Raw genomic sequence first — 18,416 nt, 5'->3', positions numbered from 1 at the left:
TCAGTTAATTCGGGTTGTGCCGTCTAGGTAGCGAGCATCGCGGAGTCCTTGTTAACTCGACGCAGTGCGGACGCACTAACGAAAACAAAGGCACGCGCCACATCCGGAGCGCGGAAGAAAGTGCACTCGCTTCAAAAAAAGAGTGAATAAAAAAATCAAAAACAAAACCAAGAGCAGAGGAAAACGCCAAAACGCGCGGCGTCGTCAAGCAATGCGACTAGCTGGTCTAGGTTGTGAGGGGTACACAGCCACACACAACAATCCCCCATGTCGCCATGGGCGCCAGCATGCCCACTTACTTTCCGCATCATGGCCGTTACCGTCTCGATAGTCCGAACTAACAGAGCGAAATATTCATTTAGCCACTGGAATGAGAAAAGTTCACGGGGTGAATTTTATGACAGGTCTGCGAGCAAAACACGTCTCGGCGATGCGCCCTGCCAGGCCGGGGCCTTCGGGACCTGCGTCGCTAGCTGCGAAGAGGGAAGAAGGGTGGGGAACAGTGGATGAGTGAGCGCGCCGAGTGCAGCGTGTTTGCAAATGGCGAACACGGCAACCCACTTGGAGCAAGCGTCGAGCCACGCGCGGGGCGAAGAGCCAGCGCCAAGAAGGCCAAATAAAGGCCCACCCATCAATTTGAAAATTAACTGTTTATCGGAAAACCGCGCTCCGATCGGATCCTGCCTGCGAGCCTGCTGGAGGAGAAGACACAATTACAACACGAGGTGCGAGGTCGCCGTTCCACTCACTTTGAAGTCGGAGAGGGAGGCCATGAGGTCGTCCAGCTCCCGGGTGGCCGTAGACGCGCTGGGCACGGCCTGCGCCTTCTGCGTCTCCCTCTCGTACACCACCTTCTTGACCAGCAGCTTGTGGCCGTCGGGGAGGTCGCTGGCAACACCAAGCAAAGGGCGGACCGCGTTACACAGATAAATTCCTGCAAAGAACTGCTCTTTGTAATACGAAGAAAACGGCGGCTTCGCAGCCTGCGAAGGAAATCGTTTGTAATACGAACGATTTTCTTTGTAATACAAAGGAAAAATCCTTCGCAAGCTGCGAAGAAGTTCTTCGTAGTCTACGAAGAATTTTTCCTTTGTATTACAAAGAAAATCGTTCGTATTACAAACGATTTCCTTCGCAGGCTGCGAAGCCGCCATTTTCTTTGTAATACAAAGAGCAGTTCTTTGTAGAGTTTTAAGTGTGTAGACAGGCGGTGTGAAAGCGGACATACACTGGGCCAGAAGACCGGTGGGGGCGGACAAAATCCCGGACGCGTTTCGAGCTCCAAAGTCGCTTAACAGGGCTCGAAACGAACGTGTGACCCCACCAATGGATTGCTCGTTCGGAGAGCAATCCATTGGTGGGGTCACGCGTTCGGTTCGAGTCCCGTTTAGCGACTCTGGAGCTCAAAACGCGTCCGGGATTTTGACCGCCCCCACTGTGCGCCGCCGCCAGGCGAGCGCCTTACGAAGGCGGGATAGGCCACCCGCCGCGCACCGGAGCGCTGCAGAGCGGGGATGGCCTATGCTGGGCGCCTGCCGCCCGCCGGAGGAACTTGAACTTGAACGTGAGAGGCCATACCGGGCCCGGCACTGCCTTGAGGTCACGCAGCAGTCATCCCTCACCATGAGTCTCCCACCATGGAGGTCCCACGCTCCCCCGATCGTCCCTTCCCACGTAGCCCTTGCCATGAAGCGCGGGGCTGACCCTGGCCTTGAAAACAATATGCATATATCTTGCCGAGTGGCGCCTCGAGCTACACGCCCCGCCCCGCCCCGCCTGACCCGACCACACCCACGGCCGGCCGCTGCGCAGAGGATCCACACGTCGTACAGTCGCGTCGACAGAGAGGAACATCCTCGCGGAAAAAAAAGAAGAGCGCCGGTCAGCAAGACAAACACAGTGCAATTTTTTCATGGGCGCACTTTCTGGCTGGGATTCCCTGCAGGTAAACAAACGGGAGTTGCAAGAAAATTAAGGGGAGAGGGGAGGAGGCGGCAGGGGCGGCCCCGCGCCGCTCAAGGAAATAGAGTGAATAAAAAGTTGGGCGGGCGCCACGGCCTGGGCCACGCCGCCTGGGGCCGCCTTCGAAGACGAAATCTTCCCTCTCCGTCGCTCCCGGCGGCCGGCACCGGCCCGCGACTGGCGCGACAGAGACGGAGGGAGCAGGGAGGCGCTCTGGGACGCGGCCTTGGGGCCGTGCGGAGCGGGCGGAGCGGGATCGCCGGGCCTTGGGATAGGGTGGCGGGATCTTCGGTTCACACGGCACCACTGCATCGGCAGGCCCCACGACGACGACGCGACACGGCGGCGGCGCGACGCGGAGGCCGGCCAGCAGACTGATGCCGAGTCGCTCTGTCTCTCTCGCACCCATTAGGGACGCCCCGTGAGTGCGAGAGAGACAGAGCGACTCTCGGAATCAGTCTGCTGGCCAGGTGACCCACTGGCGGGGGCATTACCACAAAGCAGAGTGGAGACGCTCCGACGACGGCGAGGGGGAAACCCCCAAGGCCGGCAGCCGTCAGGTGGGTCCGTTGCGTCAATACCCCACGCGGCGGCCACAATGCGGCCCTGTACGTAAGGCAAGCATGGAGAGTCCCTGGCGCGCGGAGTAGCCCCGACTCACCCGTTGGGCACCACGGTGCTGAGCTCGTCCAGGAGGCTGTCCACGGAGGGCCGCGCGTGGCTTACCGTCCTCGTCGTCTTGACCACCGGCTCCGAGCCGCCGTTGAGGCTGTCTGCAAGCAGCGCAAAGACACAGGGTGAGGCCGGGAACGCAGGTCCAAGCGTGTGACCCCACCAATGGATTCCTCGTTCGGAGAGCAATCCATTGGTGGGGTCACACGTTCGGTTCGAGTCCCATTTAGCGACTCGGGAGGTCAAAACGCGTCCGGGATTTTGACCGCCTCCACCGGCGGTAAACTCACCAGACACCCTCTCCATGGTGGTGGTGGTGGTGCCGCCCGAGTAGCGCGCGTTGCTCAGGTCCTGCAGCAGCGTGTCCAGCTCGGAGAGGTTGTTGTTGAGGGCGTTGGTCTTGGTGGTCGACGTGTAGCTCTTGGTGGTGGCCATCTCGTTCACCATGGACGAGTTTTGGTAGGTGGGCTGCAACACAGAAAACGGGTCCAATAAGGCTAAAATTTAAAAATGACTCTGCCAAGTTGGTGGCTACTGAGCTTGGGGGGACTTGATGGACACGTGACTGACCGAAAAGGGGTCCTGGCTTCGGGACGCGCCCTCGCGCGACACTAAAAAGAAGCAGTGCATGCTTAATGATACGGGCCGCCCGAAATAGACGCCGCGGGCACAAAGCCCAGATAAACAGGCGGAGCGGCAGAGCCATAATAATGTAAATCGCGTAAATCAAGAGGGCCGCACTTCGCCGCGTTTGCAGCGTTTTTCGGCCGCGCTGCGAAAGCAGGCGAAAGCTCGCAAAGCGACTTCCAATCAGACGCGGGAGTCACTCACGGGCCGAAACGGCCAAACGGCCAAACGGCCCCGACGAGTCGGATTTCGGGACGGTTTACGAGTCCGACGCCCTCGCCGCCCAGAGGACGACGACGAGGAGGACCGCGACGGCGAGGGAGGACGCCACCTTTGGAACGGCCGGCGCTTTGTTTTGACCCATTTACGCGGGCGAGGGGCGAACGGGGGGGGGGGGGAAGCCTCGTCGCCACTACATTGAGAGCACGCCGTAAAATGATTGGCCACAATGACACACTTAAACCCGGTCCAAGTGCGCGCCCGCCAAACGGCACGGCCAGCACGCTCGGAAATTAACAGGTCCCAGAGGGCACGCGACAAAACAGGCGGCCAGAAAAAGAATCTCTTCGGAATCGGTCCGCGAGCACAGAGGCTCCTCTATCGGGCAGCAGCCGCGCCAACAGGTGCAAAGAACCGCGTCTTAATTGCACCCGAGCGCGAGGTGGGGGGATAAAGGTGAGCGAGAAGGTGAGAGTACCGGGTACACTTGGCTGCGCCGAACAGCCCGTCGCTAAACAGGACTCGAACCGAACGAGTGACCCCACCAATGGATTCCTCGTCCGGAGAGCAATCCATTGGTGGGGTCACACGTTCGGTTCGAGTCCCGTTTAGCGACGCTGGAGCTGAAAACGCGTCCGGGGTTTTGGCCGCCCCCAGCGGTCTTCTGGCCCACTGTGCGGTTTGTAGGTTTGTCGGCCTGGCGCATGGTCTGGCGGTGCGGCGGGCCGCTATTTGGCTAGCCGCGTGTCACGGCTCGTCTGTCCGCAGGATTCACGTCAGGTCCTGCTAATGGACTGCGCCGCGATTAAGAGGTCAGTGTCTGTGCACGCTCCCTGCTCCCCAAACCGCGGACCGAGCCGTGCCGAGCCGCACCGGCACCTCGTTAGCAGCCGGCCAGCCCGCCAGTTCGCGCCATAATTCAAAAGCCGAAATGCAGCCGCGTTGCCGCGTTCATCACGGCCACCAGGGCGGGGCGGGGCGGGGCGACAAGGCGGTGAGCTGGTAATTACTCTGCACGACGACAGAGTACACGGAAGGAAGGCGGTGCACGCGGTGCCCGCGGTGCCGGCGGGGCAGACCGAGCTGGCGACAAGCGGCGCGGCGCACGTGCACTGCAAGGGTGGCGGTTGGCCGTCGCCCAGCGCTGGCGGTGCGGCGCGCGGACGCCCCTGACGCCCCGCCGCGCTGCCACTGCTGCACCCTGGACGGAACGCCTTACGAGGCCCGGGTAGGCAGGCCCGCCGCACTGCCGCGTCTCGCGCGGGGCGGGATTGCCTATCCGGGCCTCGTAAGGCGTCAAGGCCTCGGGCCGCACTCGCTGTGGGGAGGGAAGGCAAGTCAGCCCCTGAGCGGGTTGCGGGTTGACGGCTGGAGAATTGGACGCCCGGTGGGCGGAGACTTGAACGCCGGGGGTGAACCGGGTGAACCACACGCACTGGAGCTCGTGGAGAGGACCGGGCCGGCCTGCGAGGGGCGAGGCCGCCGGGCCGTCTCTACAGCCATACACCTGGCGCGACATATTTCTGAGGGAGGGGGGGGGGACGCGGGCATAAGCGATTTTTATCTTCGACCGGAACGAACGCGGCCCGAAAAAGCTGGCAACAACAAGTGTGTCGCACCGGATGGGGCCAGTGTGGAAAGATTTGGCGCGATTTCTGCGCGCCACGGCGCATGCTCTACAAAGGCCCCAGCGCCCCAGCCTTGGCGGCAAGTCCGATCTATTTTGACAACTTTTACACATTTTCTGTAAAGCAAAAATTGTCAATAATAATTTTTTTTTGTGAAAACGAAGTCCAGCTCAAAGTCCACAACACTGCCGCGAAACGGAAACGAATGATGGCAGTGTGATGCGTCGATCGGGGGCGTGGCGTGGCGGGCCTTTACGGCAAAGCCGGTCCAATTTATCCGCGAAACGCGGCCGAAGTCACACAGGCCGTCCGCGCGGTCCGCACTTTCGGCGACAGCACAATGCGTGTCGGGGCGGTTCAAGCGCGGCGAGTGGCAAACAATGGCAGGAGCCGCATCGGTCACGCGGCGCGTCGCGCGCCCAGTCACACCCAGTCACGAGGGGCGGCGCCGCACAGTGGGTTTGCCAGAAGACCGGTGGAGGCGGTCACGCCGGACGCGTTTTGAGCTCCAGAGTCGCTAAATGGGACTCGAACCGAACGTGTGACCCAACCAATGGATTGCTCTTCGAACGAGGAATCCATTGGTGGGGTCACACGTCCGGTTCGAGTCCTGCTTAGCGACTCTGGAGCTCAAAACGCGTTTGGCCGACTGCGCCGGTCATCTGGTCCACTGTGCGCCGCCAAAGAGGATCGACCGGAATCGCGAAAAATGGCGAGCAAGGAGTCCTTCGGCGTCGGGGCCGCGTAAGCGTAAGCAGTGCCGTGGCACACAGCACACACGGCAGTCCCTTCGGCGCTGGTACACTAGTACACGCCCGCGCCGCCCGGCGCATGTAGAGCGCGCCAGCGTCGCCGCCGCCGCGCCGCTAAGGCTGCGCAAGGACGAACGCCACATGTGCACTAACGCCACGCCGCGCCACGCCCCGCCACGCCCCGCCACGCCCGCGCATCCCCGTCGGACACCACTTCCGGTGCGGCGGCGTTCCAAAACGAAACGAAAAACCTCTGCGCCAATAGCGGACCAACGGACCGATTCCGAGAGTTGTTTTCGTCGGGCTGCCTCTCTCGCACTCACGGCGCGCCCCTTGTCGGTGCGACAGAGACAGCGACGCAATCGGCCCTCGGAATCGGTGGGCCGCTCGGCTGCCAGCGCCGCCGGCAACACGTCGCCGACAAGACGCTCTTGTTGTCGCCGAGGCGAGCGAGCGTGTCGCCCAGTGACGGCACTGCTGCACTGCCGCGGGGGCGAGGACGCCGTGCCAAAAGCAGCCGTCGTACGGGTCGCGCAGTGGGGCGGGTCGGGGCGTGGCGGCGCGCGGCGGGTCGCGACCTGGAGCACGGCGAGCACGGCGAGCGTGGCGACCGGCGCGACGCCGAGGTTCGAGGTTGGCCCGTGTTGGACGCGCGCCAACGCGTACGCAGGCAGGTGTCCGATGCCTGTCTGCCCGCGATGAATGGACATTTTTTTTCGCCGCAATGCGAGGTGGAAGGTGCGCTGGTTTACCACGCCACAGTAAAAAAAACTGTTTTTCTAAAGGATAAACTGCTCAGGAACTGCCACGATTAATGGCGATTTTGAAGGAAGCGTAGTAAAAACGTCCCGTGGTGGCCGTCACCTACATTTCCCCAAAGCGTCCCTCCTCCCCCACCCCCACACAGCCACACTCACACGGACACACAGACACACACACTGACACTCACACTCGCACACATAGGCGCGGGGCACAATCACCCTCACACGATGTCACACCCAGCTAGCAGACGACAACGGCAGTCACACCGCCGACGTGTGAAGCAGACGACGATGACTCCGCCCCGCTCCGCCCCGCTCCGCCCGGTCGAAGAGAAAGGGAAAAACAAAGGCAAGACGGACGGGCTGAAATAGCCGCCTCCTAATAATAGTGACCCAATTCGCGCTCCAAAAGACAGTGCGCCAAGAAAGGGGCGTTTGCGTTCTAGGACGAGGAGGATCGGCTTCGCGGCCTGCCACATTGCCGCGTACAAAAATTGAAAAGGAAAAAGGCCCGGGCCAGTATTTGAACCGGCGCCGCTTGGCTGGGGGAGCGCTAGACGAAGTACTTAGTGCGCTTGTCAACTGTCGCGAAAGACGTCCAAGTCTTTGAAGTACAAAGCCTAAGAATAGTGCCGCGAAGGCTCTCGCAGAATGGGCGATCGCACGAACGAGGGCGTGTGTGTGTGTGTGTGTGTGTTTTCGGTGTGTTGACGTGTGTGAGTGTGTCCGTGACGCGCGACACTACGGCGGGCGGTCTCACCGCGAGATACGCGATATGTTTTCATTTTTTTTCCGCCCCGCGGCGCTGCGCGCTGTGCGACGTCTGGGGCACTAGAGTGGGACCAACAAAAGACAGGTGCGGCCTGGTCCTACAGTGGGTCCGGCCCGCCAAGAAGACCCCCAGCGGGACGGCCGGCCTGCGCCTCGGCCTGCAGACTGACACACTGGTCCCGAGAGTCGCCTTCGTCGCTCTGTCTCTCTCGCACCCATGCGGGAGTGCACTCCGTCGCCCCGTGAGTGCGACGGAGACAGAGCGACGAAGACGACTCTCGGACAGTGTGCTGGTCCTGGGCGGGCCGCGCGCCTCAAGAGCCCAGACCGCCACCGACCCATGCGCCCTGCCGGCCCTGCCGCCACACTGCGCGGGGGAAGCCTCAGCTGCCACACGCTAAATTATTGCTCGGTACACTTTTGGAGTAAGGCCGACATGTAAAAAAAAATTGAGATTCAGAAAGCCCGCGCAAAATCCGTAAGAAATGAACGATTATGTTAGGTTAGGTTACCGCATCGTGCCTATTCGACTCTGACGATTTAGCGCGCAATGCAGAGCGCAGCTAAGCGTGCCTAATAACGCGCAGTCGGAGCCTTTCCGGCGCAACGGCCGATTCGTGGCAGTCGTTCAAGGAAGTCGCCCCTGGGAGTCGGTTTATTATTTGGTCGTCTGCGTCACTTGTTTAATAACGCCATGTACACGCGTGGGGCGGTTTCCCCCCTCCCCACCCCCGCGGCGCACAGCCGGCCGCCTACTGTACGCGCGGTCCCACTTCATGCTCGCGCACTACAACACCGTCCACAACAAACCCGTAAAACAAGGAGCGAGCGGGGACGGACTTCGCATTGCGAGGCACGCCCCGGCCGGGCCAGGCCCTCGCCAGGCTTGTCGGCGTCCAGGCAACATCACTTCACACGCCCCCCGAAGAAAGAGAGGAAAAAAAAAGCTTTTCGTCTTCTTTTTTTTTCGCGGGACGATACTGAAGCCAGATACCCGCGAGCACTGATGTGAAAAATCTGTTTCAGCGGGTGTTTGTTTGTTTGTCTGGTCCGCTGTACATCCACCGTGTAACTCGAAGAACGGTGAGAGCTGCTACACACACACAACATTCGCCGGTGGGCCGGTGGGGGGAGTGTCAAATGCACGCGGCACGCTGAGTCCTCCACTAAGGGACCGCCCCGCCGGAGAAATCACAGGTATCACCCTCCTCCTGCATCAGAGGAGACAAGGCATTGTCGGAGTCACGATTCCGCAGACAGCCCGCCACACGCCGAAACTTGGAAGGACTAGGCCCCTCCGTCCGACCGCTTTTCCCACACTTGGCCTTGAAACCCAATGTCGCGCGTTGGAACATTCCCCCCCCTCCCCCTTCTTTCGCGACGCCGTGTGCAAAAAGGCGAAAGGCTGACGAGTTCGCCGGGTATTTACATGCAGGGCACGAGAAATAATAAAGAAAAGGCGGCGGGGGAGAGAGAGAGAGAGAGGGGGGAGGGAGGGAGAGGGAGGGGGGTTCGTCAAGGGAGAGAATAACCACGGCGCCAAGCCGACACCAAGCTATTCTTACCCCTGATGTAACCACCGCCGCAGCAACACCGCCCGATATATCGCGCGCGTGGGAGAGAGACGGACGAACAGACGGACAGACGGACAGACTTCTGTTGTTTTCTTCGGGTGTGACAGCGGGGCAGCCGCGCGCCAAAACGTCAATAGTTCAAATGATGCGCAAACGGCGGTGCAACGCGGTGCGCGGGGATTTCACCAGTCGAATATCCGCGCCGAATTGCAGGAATGTAGGTCAGCGGGGCGGCTGCCTGGCTGCCTGGCTGCCTGTCTGGCTGCCTGCTAGACGGACCCGCACAGCCGCACAGCCCGCACAGCGCAAGGCAGGGAAATTCGGAAATTCGCAGTGCCGACGATATTGGGAGAGACTGCGAGACAGACTGGCGGATCCGAGACCGAGGTCCAGAGGACCCCGAAAGCAGAGAGCAACCACCCAGCTAAGCCACCGCGACTGTCGTCACTTCATCGCCTGCGACAGCTCAAGCGTGCGACGCAGACGTTAACTGCCCTCAAATTTGAAGCTAATTCTGTTTTTGAGGTTGAACGTCTTTCGTCCTCCGCGACTCCCCCGAAGTCCCAGGCGGCAGCCTTCTAACTACCGTCGCAGCTGTTTGGCCCTCACGTGGGCTAAAGGCTGAACGGCAAGGCTTTGCCGATCGATATTTATAGAATGGACCAAAATAATGGGCCTTAAAAACATAACACCGTACACGACGTTTTATAGAAAAAATTAGATAAATATTTTGGACGCAGATTAGCATTGACGAGATATCAGACAGCCCCTTTCTTGTCAACACTTCGTTTCCATCGGATTACTGTAAGCCAAAATACCCACCTAACCAGACAAAATCCGTCAGGACAAGGGTCTACGAGACGACCACCACTCTGCAAATCGACTTGCAATCCCGCCAGCCGGTCGGCCTATCTGTTCTGCCCTCGGGCCGTCCCTCTTGGCCGCCCCCGCCGCCCCCGCCGCCCCTTGGCCGCCGCGCACGCCGCCAAGGCCGGCACGGCGGCGGTCGGCGGCAGCCTTCGCCGGCAGCCTCCGTCCCTGTTTGCTATCGCTCGCGTTTAATGACACGTATGACGGCCTCCCTTATGTGTGTCTTTGAGGAGGCCGGCGTTGCCGCCGCTGCCAATGGTCGCCAACAACAACAACAACCCTTTTCGGCCGACAGAGACGAATCGCGGCGGATCTCGCCCGGCGCCCCCAAGACGTCCGTCCCGCTCCTCGAGGTCCCCGTCGTACCCGGCGGAGGGAGAGAGCGCGAAAACAGCGGGAAACCGCGCGGCGCGGACGCAGCGGGGCCAGTCAGGCGGTGAGTGAGGGGCGGCGGGGGACAGGGGGGCGGTGCGGGGGCGGTGCGGGGGCGGTCGACAGCTGAACGGGGGTGGCGGCGGGGCAGAGGCTTGAACCGAACGCGCGAGTTGGACTGCAGTCAGTCTCACACATACGCACACACGCTCAGTTCGTCACACATACACACACGCACACACACAGATAAATGGTGACCAGTCTATGAGAACCACCTACACCTAGGGAAAATTCCCGTGCGTGTGTGTGTGAGCGTGTGTGTGTTGTAGGGAGGGGTGTATGTGTGCGTGTGTGTGCGTGGAAAGGGGCGGCGCTCTATTTAAAACCGGCAGGCGGTCCAAGACGCGGCCATGCTCTCTCTGTCTCTCTCTGCCCCCCCCCCCTCTCTCTCTCTCTCTCTGTCTCTCTCTCTCTGTCTCTCTCTCTCTCTCTCTCTCTCTCTCTCTCTCTCTCTCTCTCTCTCTCTCTGACGGCCACGCCCCTTCTCCACGGCCTTTCCTTCCCCGAGTTATCACCTCGATCCCCAAGCGCGACGTGGCCCCGCCAAAGCGAGGCCCCGCCAAAGCGAGGCCCCGCCGGCGGTGCGCACGGCCCGGCCCGGCAGAGCTTTTTCGCGCCCCCGCACACCACCGGCACACCGGCACGACAAGAAGATCCCCCGCGTGTTGGCCCGCCCCGCCCGGCCGGCCGCACACCAGCCGCGCCCGATGGGTGGCCTACCCACCGCGGGGCCAACCGATGCGACAGTGGAGGACGCACGGGTCTGTCTAGCTGTCTGCCTAGCTGTCCGCCCGTCGACGGCGTGCCGCCCGAGGGTGGAGGCAGCCGCCAAGTCGCCCAGTTCTCGCCAGTTCTGTGTTCGCGACTCGCCAGTGGCCCGGTGGCGCAGTGGCGCGCTCTACCGGTCAGAGAGCGAGACCCCAGCGCGTAGCGACGCCCCCGGCGGAGGGTAGGGCGTCGACGCGGGGTAGCGACGGCGGAAAGATACCCCTCGGCGCACGGGCGCACGCGCGTGCGAGGCGGCGCGTCGCTACCCCGTGACGACAGGGAGTACCCACCCTAGGCGGGCACCAAGTTCAGAAAGCCCAAATGCATTCGGCGGTGGCCTTGCTTCGGCAGGACAGTGGACAGTCGACTTTCACCCAACAAAGCTTAGGACGCAAAACTCCAGTTGGAAAACCGAGCACACCCACTGCTGCAGCGTCGTTCGGACGTCTGGACACCCAATTCGCGTTTGTTTGTCATTCTCTTTAAAAGAGATGTGAAATGGCCTGGGTGGGGCAGTGCCTTCGTCCGTCCGGCGGACTGGCGCCTTAGTCCTGCTTCGGCCGGTCCAGCCGCGGCCCTCGGTAAGGTTGGTAACACCGCCCCTTGCACCGCGCCCCGCCGGAAGTCCGAACCCTCGCTATTAATACCTCTACGCGCCGCCGCCCGCGCGCCCGCCCAGAGGGGCCGCCCCGCCCCGCCCCGCCCCGCATATGGGTCCTGGGCATCCTGGGCGCGCCAGAATCCTAGACGAGGCTGCACTTCTGGGCCGCGGGGAATGTGGGAGCAGGGAGAGAGATGCCCTCAAGTGCAGACTTCCGCCACGCTTCCGCACCGAATTCGCGTCGCGAAGAGTGGGGAGCAATTTCCCTTATACGAATAAGCACTCTTTCGACTTTCAAATAATGGATACACTGACAAAACAAAAACGAAAATTGTGGGGAAATGGAAAATTGATGTCGCACAACGCCTATCTTCCCTGCGGTTAAGAAACCAGGAAGCAGCACGCTCATTTTCGGTCCAAACAACCGTGTAATTTAATTTCTTTTCAAAATTTGATGAGTTTTTTTTGCTGGTGGGCGCCTGGGCGAACGTCGGTAACCCCATTGGCACCTGTTGGCGGCGCCCGGCGCGTAGCGAGCGCAGCGAACGCAGCAGCGCGGCGAACGCGGAGAGAGAGGAGTGTTTGTAAACAGCAGTGGCGCGAAAGGGTGCGGACAACTGAGGGGAGGGGGGTGTCTGCAGACTGATCCCCGTCGCTCTGTCTCTGTCGCACCTACAGGGGGCGCCCAGTGAGTGCGAGAGAGACAGAGCGACGACTCTGGGAATCGGTCTGCTGTGCGGAGCGTCTGCAAGCACGCCGTTAAAACCTGGGCAACTAGTACAAGAGCCTCCAGAGCGGCGCGACGGTCGCCATGGTGACGACTGGACAAACGGTACGACCGGACACCACCGGGATCGCCGTCCTCGTCAGTGCTTCGGAAACTGAGGACGGATTCTTCGCTCTGTCTCTCTCGCACTCGCGGGGCGTCTGGGTGCGAGAGAGAGGCACTGCTACACTGCGTACTCACCGACTGCGGCGCGGGGGAGTAGCGGGCAGGCGCGCCGTTGAGGGAGCCGTATCCGGTGGGAGACTGGGACAGCGGCGGGGGTTGGCTGGGCGTGATGGTGTTCTGGAGGTCCGCCAGCAGCGCATCTGGAAGGCCACAGAGCAATCAGGCGGCGGCACAATCACAAACACAGAGGGTTTCTGTTTCACGCAGACATGGCAACAACCAATTTTGATCATTTTCTTGGGCGCGCGCGTGTGTGTTTGTGTTCTGCAGTCCGTATCGTTGTTATTTCCGCACGCTCACTCTCTGGGTTCCTAGAATGCAAGTCGCACAGAGCGAGAGCGACAAGGGGCCGTTTGAGGAGGAACCCCCCGGCGACCTCGGCGACGACAGAGATAAAAATATGAAGACGCGCATCCCTTGGACGGGGACGATGCGCCATCCTTGTTATCAACCGTGCGACAGAGAGACGCGGCGCACAACGACACAGTGTTTGAACACGCGGCAGGACTAGCCTCGCGTCGAGTGTCAACGCCTGGCAAGAGCAGCTAAAACCGCCGGCCCCAAATTGGGAAAATTCTAGCCACTAAAAGTAAACACAGTCACACCACCAACACACTCACAAAAAACAGGTGACCTTTAACCTTAGAGGCGGGTTCAAAATTAAGCGCGCCAAACGGCCATGGTGGAACGGACGCCCTCGCCTCGCCTCGCGCCGCCGGCCCAATTGTTTTTCTCCCTCTCTCTTCTTCCTTCTCTCTCTCTCTCTCTCTCTCCCTCTCTCGCTCTCGCACACGATCGAGAAGCACGCCGGGCACTCCAGCAGCTGCTCGTTACCGTGGCGGCCCCCTCATTCGATCGGCGCGGCATGGCGCGGCCGCCATGACCATTCGCGGCCACGCCTTGCGCCTTGCAGTGGCGCCGTCCCTCTCGCACCGCAGTGTGCCCGCCACCGCCGCGGAGCCGCGGAGCCGCGGAGCGAGAGGGACGGACACAGAGGCGCGACGACGCGACTCACCCAGAGTGGCCAGGTCCGGCGAGGACGCGCCCGAGGAGCCCCAGGCGGTGATGCTGGCCTCCGCCATGACTGCGGCCACGACACTGTCGGCACCTGGGTACCCTACCCGCCGTGCCGTGTGTCGCGTCGCTGCTGCACTGCCAAGGCGGTCTGCCCGCCGCGGCCGCGAGGCCTGTGGCGGTACGCATCGCGAGTCGCGTTGACAAAGGCCGCGTAAGCACACGCACACAAAGGGACGCCACCAAAGGGAACGTGTGTGTGTGTGTGTGTGTGTGTGTCTGGAGCAGAGGCGCGCAAAACCGGCGAGCACTGCACATTCTTCGGCCCCGCCTGCATCGCCTACTGCGGGCTAGCACATGCTGGCGCGCACATGCAGACGCGACGGCCTGGACGGACAGGCACCCGAGTAATTTGAAAAAAAAAAAAACATTCAGAAAAAAATTGCTTTAAAGATGCGGCAAGGTACACCTCATGTCAGGTAGTAAAATGCTTCCAAAATGACTGAGCCGGGCCCGCCTAAAGCCCTGCGTTGAGGTCCTGTGCACTTCGGAGAGGTCCCTCATGAGGCTCTTCAGAGACAGACATGACAAGCGTGACAGCCCGCATGCACCGCGGCACGATAAGGGAGAGACTGGGTCACCGGGTCAAGGTTGGAGGAGCGCAGCGAGTGCGAGCCCATCATCACACACTCACACACACACACACACACACACACACACACCGTCATCGAAAATGAGAAAATTGCCAGGAGGGGAGGGCACGGAACAAGTAAAGTCATTTTCTTTCCATGTCTGTCTAGAAACTTTGACAAAAATATTGACACTTTCGGTTATTTTCCGCAGTGTGGTCACGTACCTCTGCTGACACTGCCTTGCGGGGCAAACTTCCGGACGAGTTGCGGGGATCGCAGCATGGTTAGAGCCACACACTAGCTACACCACAAAAAAACTAGATCTCGTCCAGCACGAGTTTCCAAACAAAATCTTCAAAATAAAAGCACCTTGTTTTCCACTTCTTTGAACCACACCACACCTGTTCAACACTGAACTCAATTAGCTAAAATCCCACACAAACACATGCACACTGGAAGAACTCGGGGGAGCGCGGTCACGGTTGGGACTGGGTCGATCAGAGACGCGGATCGATGTTCGATACTCGATACCGTTCGATGCTGCAACCGATCGGCGCGGAAGTGAGGCACCCACTGGCACGACTCCGCCTGCCTCTGCCTGGCTGTGCCTCGCCATGGGGCGTGGAGGAGACAGGCGGCTGGAGAGGAGGGGGGCAGGAGGCTGTGTGGGCGCGTGACGTCACACACGGAGCACTGGCTGAGTGGGCATGGGGCCTATAGCGCTGTCTTTTTTAATCGCGCGCGCCTTCTTCATTTTTTCACGCGTTTTGCTAAATTGTGTTTTACAGCCCGGCCGACCAGGCCGGCCGAGGAATGGAAATTGACGAAATTAAAAATTGTCTCCAGCCAATTAGAAGCGCGAATCCACGCCGCGCGCAAAAAGAGCGCGCTGCTTTTCTAGGAGCGACATCTGCCCGCGAAGAGACGGGAGGAGTTTCCCGTGCTGGATTTTCGACTTCTAGTTTCGAGCAGTCCTACAGCAAAGTTTGAAAAATTATCAGCAAAGTTCGCCCTTTGTTTCAAAAATGTTTTTGACGAGCAGATGTTTATTTTATTGTTCATCTTCCTCGGAGAACACAGCGCGACGACAGGGAGCACAAAAAAAATGAGAGCACTTCCAGGCTTTGGAGTCCGCGGCTGGAACGCCTACAGCACTACAAGCCGGGCACCGCGCACCAACTATAGGCCTGGAGAGCTGGAGAGACGGGGCGGGGTCCGGGGGTGGCAGCGATATTTGGCACCGAGTCATGCCCGGATGGAACGGTCGTAGGACGAGCCACACACACACGCACACACACACAGAGCAGTTCCTTGGCACCGCCAACGAGTGACTTTCGCGAAGCCTTTATCGCCAACACCGCGTGCGAGTCGTGCGTTTGTGTGTGTGTGTGTGTGTGTGTGGGGGGGGGGCACACCGTAAGTTCCTCCATCGCCAAGCCATATCACTGGAGAGAGACAGATACTGGGCACACTGGTCAACGGACACATACCTTTCCACCGGTGCGGCCAATCTGTCGCAGTCGACACGCTTGTTACCGTTCAGAGTGCGCGCACACCACTGTCAAATTAATTGCCCCCCCCCCCCCCCTGCGTCTCGAATGGCGTCCGACTTCCGCGAGGTGTTCCTTCCTTCCGTCCTTGCAGCGTGAGGCGCAGCGCAGCGCCCGGCCGAGTGGCGGGCTCGACACGTCGACTCCTCAGACATTTGTATGCGGCCCAAATAAGGATACTTGGAGGTCCTTGGACTGGGGCACACACACACACTCACACACGCACAGTGGGGCTGTACGCGGCCCTGCCCGACGGTGTGGGTGCGCAGCAGCGTGCGGCCGGAAACGGAGAAGAGGCGACCCTATTCGTCACCGCGCGATCTTGTCGTGTGTGTGTGTGTGTGTGTGTGTGTGTGTGTGTGTGTGAGCGTGAGTGAGTGCGCGTGGTTTTAGTGCGGCTCGGTGGCGGCGATGTGTCTTTCTCCCGGTGAAGCAGTGTACCCACCGAGCGGGCGGGCCGGTGCTGGCCGGGGCAGGCAATCCGTCAGCACCTGGCCGTCGAGGCCGCCGCGCCAGGCCAGGTCGGCGTCGACGGACGCCAATCGGAAGTGCTCCTCGAACTAGTGACTGTCCGCTGACAGCTGGGCTGAAGGGCTCTCACCTAGGGCCCGCCTAGGGTCAGAAATAAATCACACGCCGGCCCGTCCGTCAGGTCCGTCAGGGCGACCGCCAGCAGCGCGCCGTCGCGGAAAATAATGTCGCGCGCCAGGGCGGAGGTCAGTGTTCGCGGCACGGCGCGGCACGGCGCCTGCGAGCCCAGGGTAGGCAACACTGCAGAGCAGCGCGGTGCGACGGGCCGGCCCGCCTCCCGGGCGGCATGGCGCCTGCGAGCCCAGGGTAGGCAACACTGCGGGCAGCGCTGTTCGACAGGCCGACCTGCCTTCCAGGCGCCTGAGGGACACCATGGAGGCCAAGCACGCCGCGCCGGAAGACGGCGGACTCCTCGTTTGTCGGCGGCCGCCTGCACGGCCACAAAGGCCGGCCGGGCAGGGCCGGGCCACGCGGTGGACAGTGGTCAAGCGGCCCGCTGCACTGCAAGTCCAACGCGGTGCGCCGGGCTCTGCTTGGCGCGCTTTCGCCGGCCGAGTGAGAGGGAGGGGGCCTCCGCGGGCATGCGCACCGACGCGCCGCTCGGGCCGCGATGGGTGGGGCTCAGCAGCGCCGCTCGCAGCGAGGCTCCACTTGGCGGTGGCGGGGACGCGCGGCGAACGCGTCACGACGCCGCCTCGCGACGCCGCCGGCCGGTCCACCTCCTGGCGGCCGTGCGCTCCTGGCAGCGAGGGGCTCCGGGAAGTGACCGCGGTGCCGCGAGGCAGCGGCGAGGCAGCGGCCGAACCGCGTCGCCCCCCAGGCCGCGCCAGCCGCGCCCTTCCGAAGACCCTCCCCGCCGCGCTGGCTCTCTCGCACCCCGACGGGGCGCCCTGCGGCTGCGAGAGAGACCGCGCGGCGAGGAGACTCCTCGGAAGCGACGGGCAGGCCCCCTCACGAGCCCCTCGGGCCGAGCACGGGCCGGGCCCCCGCCGCCAGCGAGCCCCACCGGGGGCCTCGCCAGCCAGCCAGCGCGCACTGCGCAGGCGCGTGGCGCCAACGTTCAAACCGCGAGGCCCGCGCCCCACCGCCTCGGCCGCACCGCACCTGCAGACACATTCTCGTCGCACTCGCGGGGCGCCCCGTGCGGGTGCGAGAGAGACGGAGCGACGGGGCGCTCGGGTCGGCCGTCACGTCCCGGGGCGGGGACAGCGAGACACCGGCCATTTCTCTCAATTTGAATTCAAATGCGGCGGTGCGGCTCGGTCAGGCTCGCGCACGCGGAACACGGGACACGCTTGCGGGAAAGTGTCCCGTTGGCCCGCCCGTTGTAGTGCGGCGGAAACGGAGCCGCCCCGCCCCGCCCCGCCCCGCCCCGCCCCGCCCGCACTGGAGACAACTTTATGCGACGACCGGCGAACCCAAAGGCGGCCGGCCGACTCGGAAATGAGAAAGAGGCAAGCAATGAGCCAGCTCAAAGTTGATCAAAATAGTCAAAAATGCCTTTAAAAAATCGTGTTTTGGGCCGACTTTAAGCAGCCACTGCGTCCGATCCGAGGCGGGCCTTCGTACTTTCTCAACGGGCATTTGGTCTTTGGACCTTCTTTTGGCATGCCTTTGTTACGGAGTGCGATTATCTGCCTTGGTTTGGGTGCAGTATTGTCTCAAAGTTGATCAAAACGGTCAAAAATGCCTTTAAAGTCGGTTTTGATCAACTTTGAGACAATACTGCACCCAAACTAAGGCGCATAATCGCACTCCGTAACAAAGGCATGCTTAAGGAAGGTCCAAAGACCACATGCCCGTTGAGAAAGTACGAAGGCCCGCCTCGGATCGGACGCAGTTGCTGCTTAAAATCGGTCCAAAACACGATTTTTCAAAGGCATTTTTCACTGTTTTGATGAACTTTGAGCAAATACTGCTCCCAAACAAAGGCAGATAATCGCACTCCGCAACAAAGGCATGCTAAAGGAAGGTCCAAAGACCAAATGCCCGTTGAGAAAGTACGAAGGCCCGCCTCGGATCGGACGCAGTGGCTGCATAAAGTCGGCCCAAAACACGACTTTTTGAGCAGTTTCCGCGAATTCATGTTCCCGGCAGTGC

At 61.3% G+C, this 18,416-nt stretch overlaps 1 protein-coding gene across 11 annotated transcripts in view; it reads right to left on the bottom strand.

Moving 5' to 3' along the window:
- Positions 1-18,416, bottom strand: part of LOC117651525 (paxillin) — a 38,590-nt gene that overhangs the window by 4,825 nt on the left and 15,349 nt on the right. For 5 of the 11 annotated variants that reach the window (XM_034395598.1, XM_034395593.1, XM_034395595.1 and 2 more), the window contains exons 2-6: positions 12,605-12,729; positions 2,925-3,102; positions 2,624-2,735; positions 750-888; positions 300-365 (exon numbers count right to left, since the gene is read on the bottom strand). In XM_034395598.1, coding sequence (XP_034251489.1) covers positions 300-365; positions 750-888; positions 2,624-2,735; positions 2,925-3,102; positions 12,605-12,729 — 620 coding nt within the window. Of the gene's footprint in view, positions 1-299; positions 366-749; positions 889-2,623; positions 2,736-2,924; positions 3,103-12,604; positions 12,730-12,809; positions 12,838-13,604; positions 13,758-14,459; positions 14,813-18,416 lie in introns of those variants that run through there. The other 6 variants (XM_034395594.1, XM_034395602.1, XM_034395597.1 and 3 more) reach the window with 5 other exon arrangements.

This window comes from Thrips palmi, unplaced genomic scaffold (genome assembly GCF_012932325.1).
Source record: "Thrips palmi isolate BJ-2018 unplaced genomic scaffold, TpBJ-2018v1 HiC_scaffold_6, whole genome shotgun sequence".
Taxonomy (NCBI): domain Eukaryota; kingdom Metazoa; phylum Arthropoda; class Insecta; order Thysanoptera; family Thripidae; genus Thrips; species Thrips palmi.
Note: the sequence above shows the minus strand (reverse complement) of the source record. Positions and strands in the feature narration are given on the sequence as shown.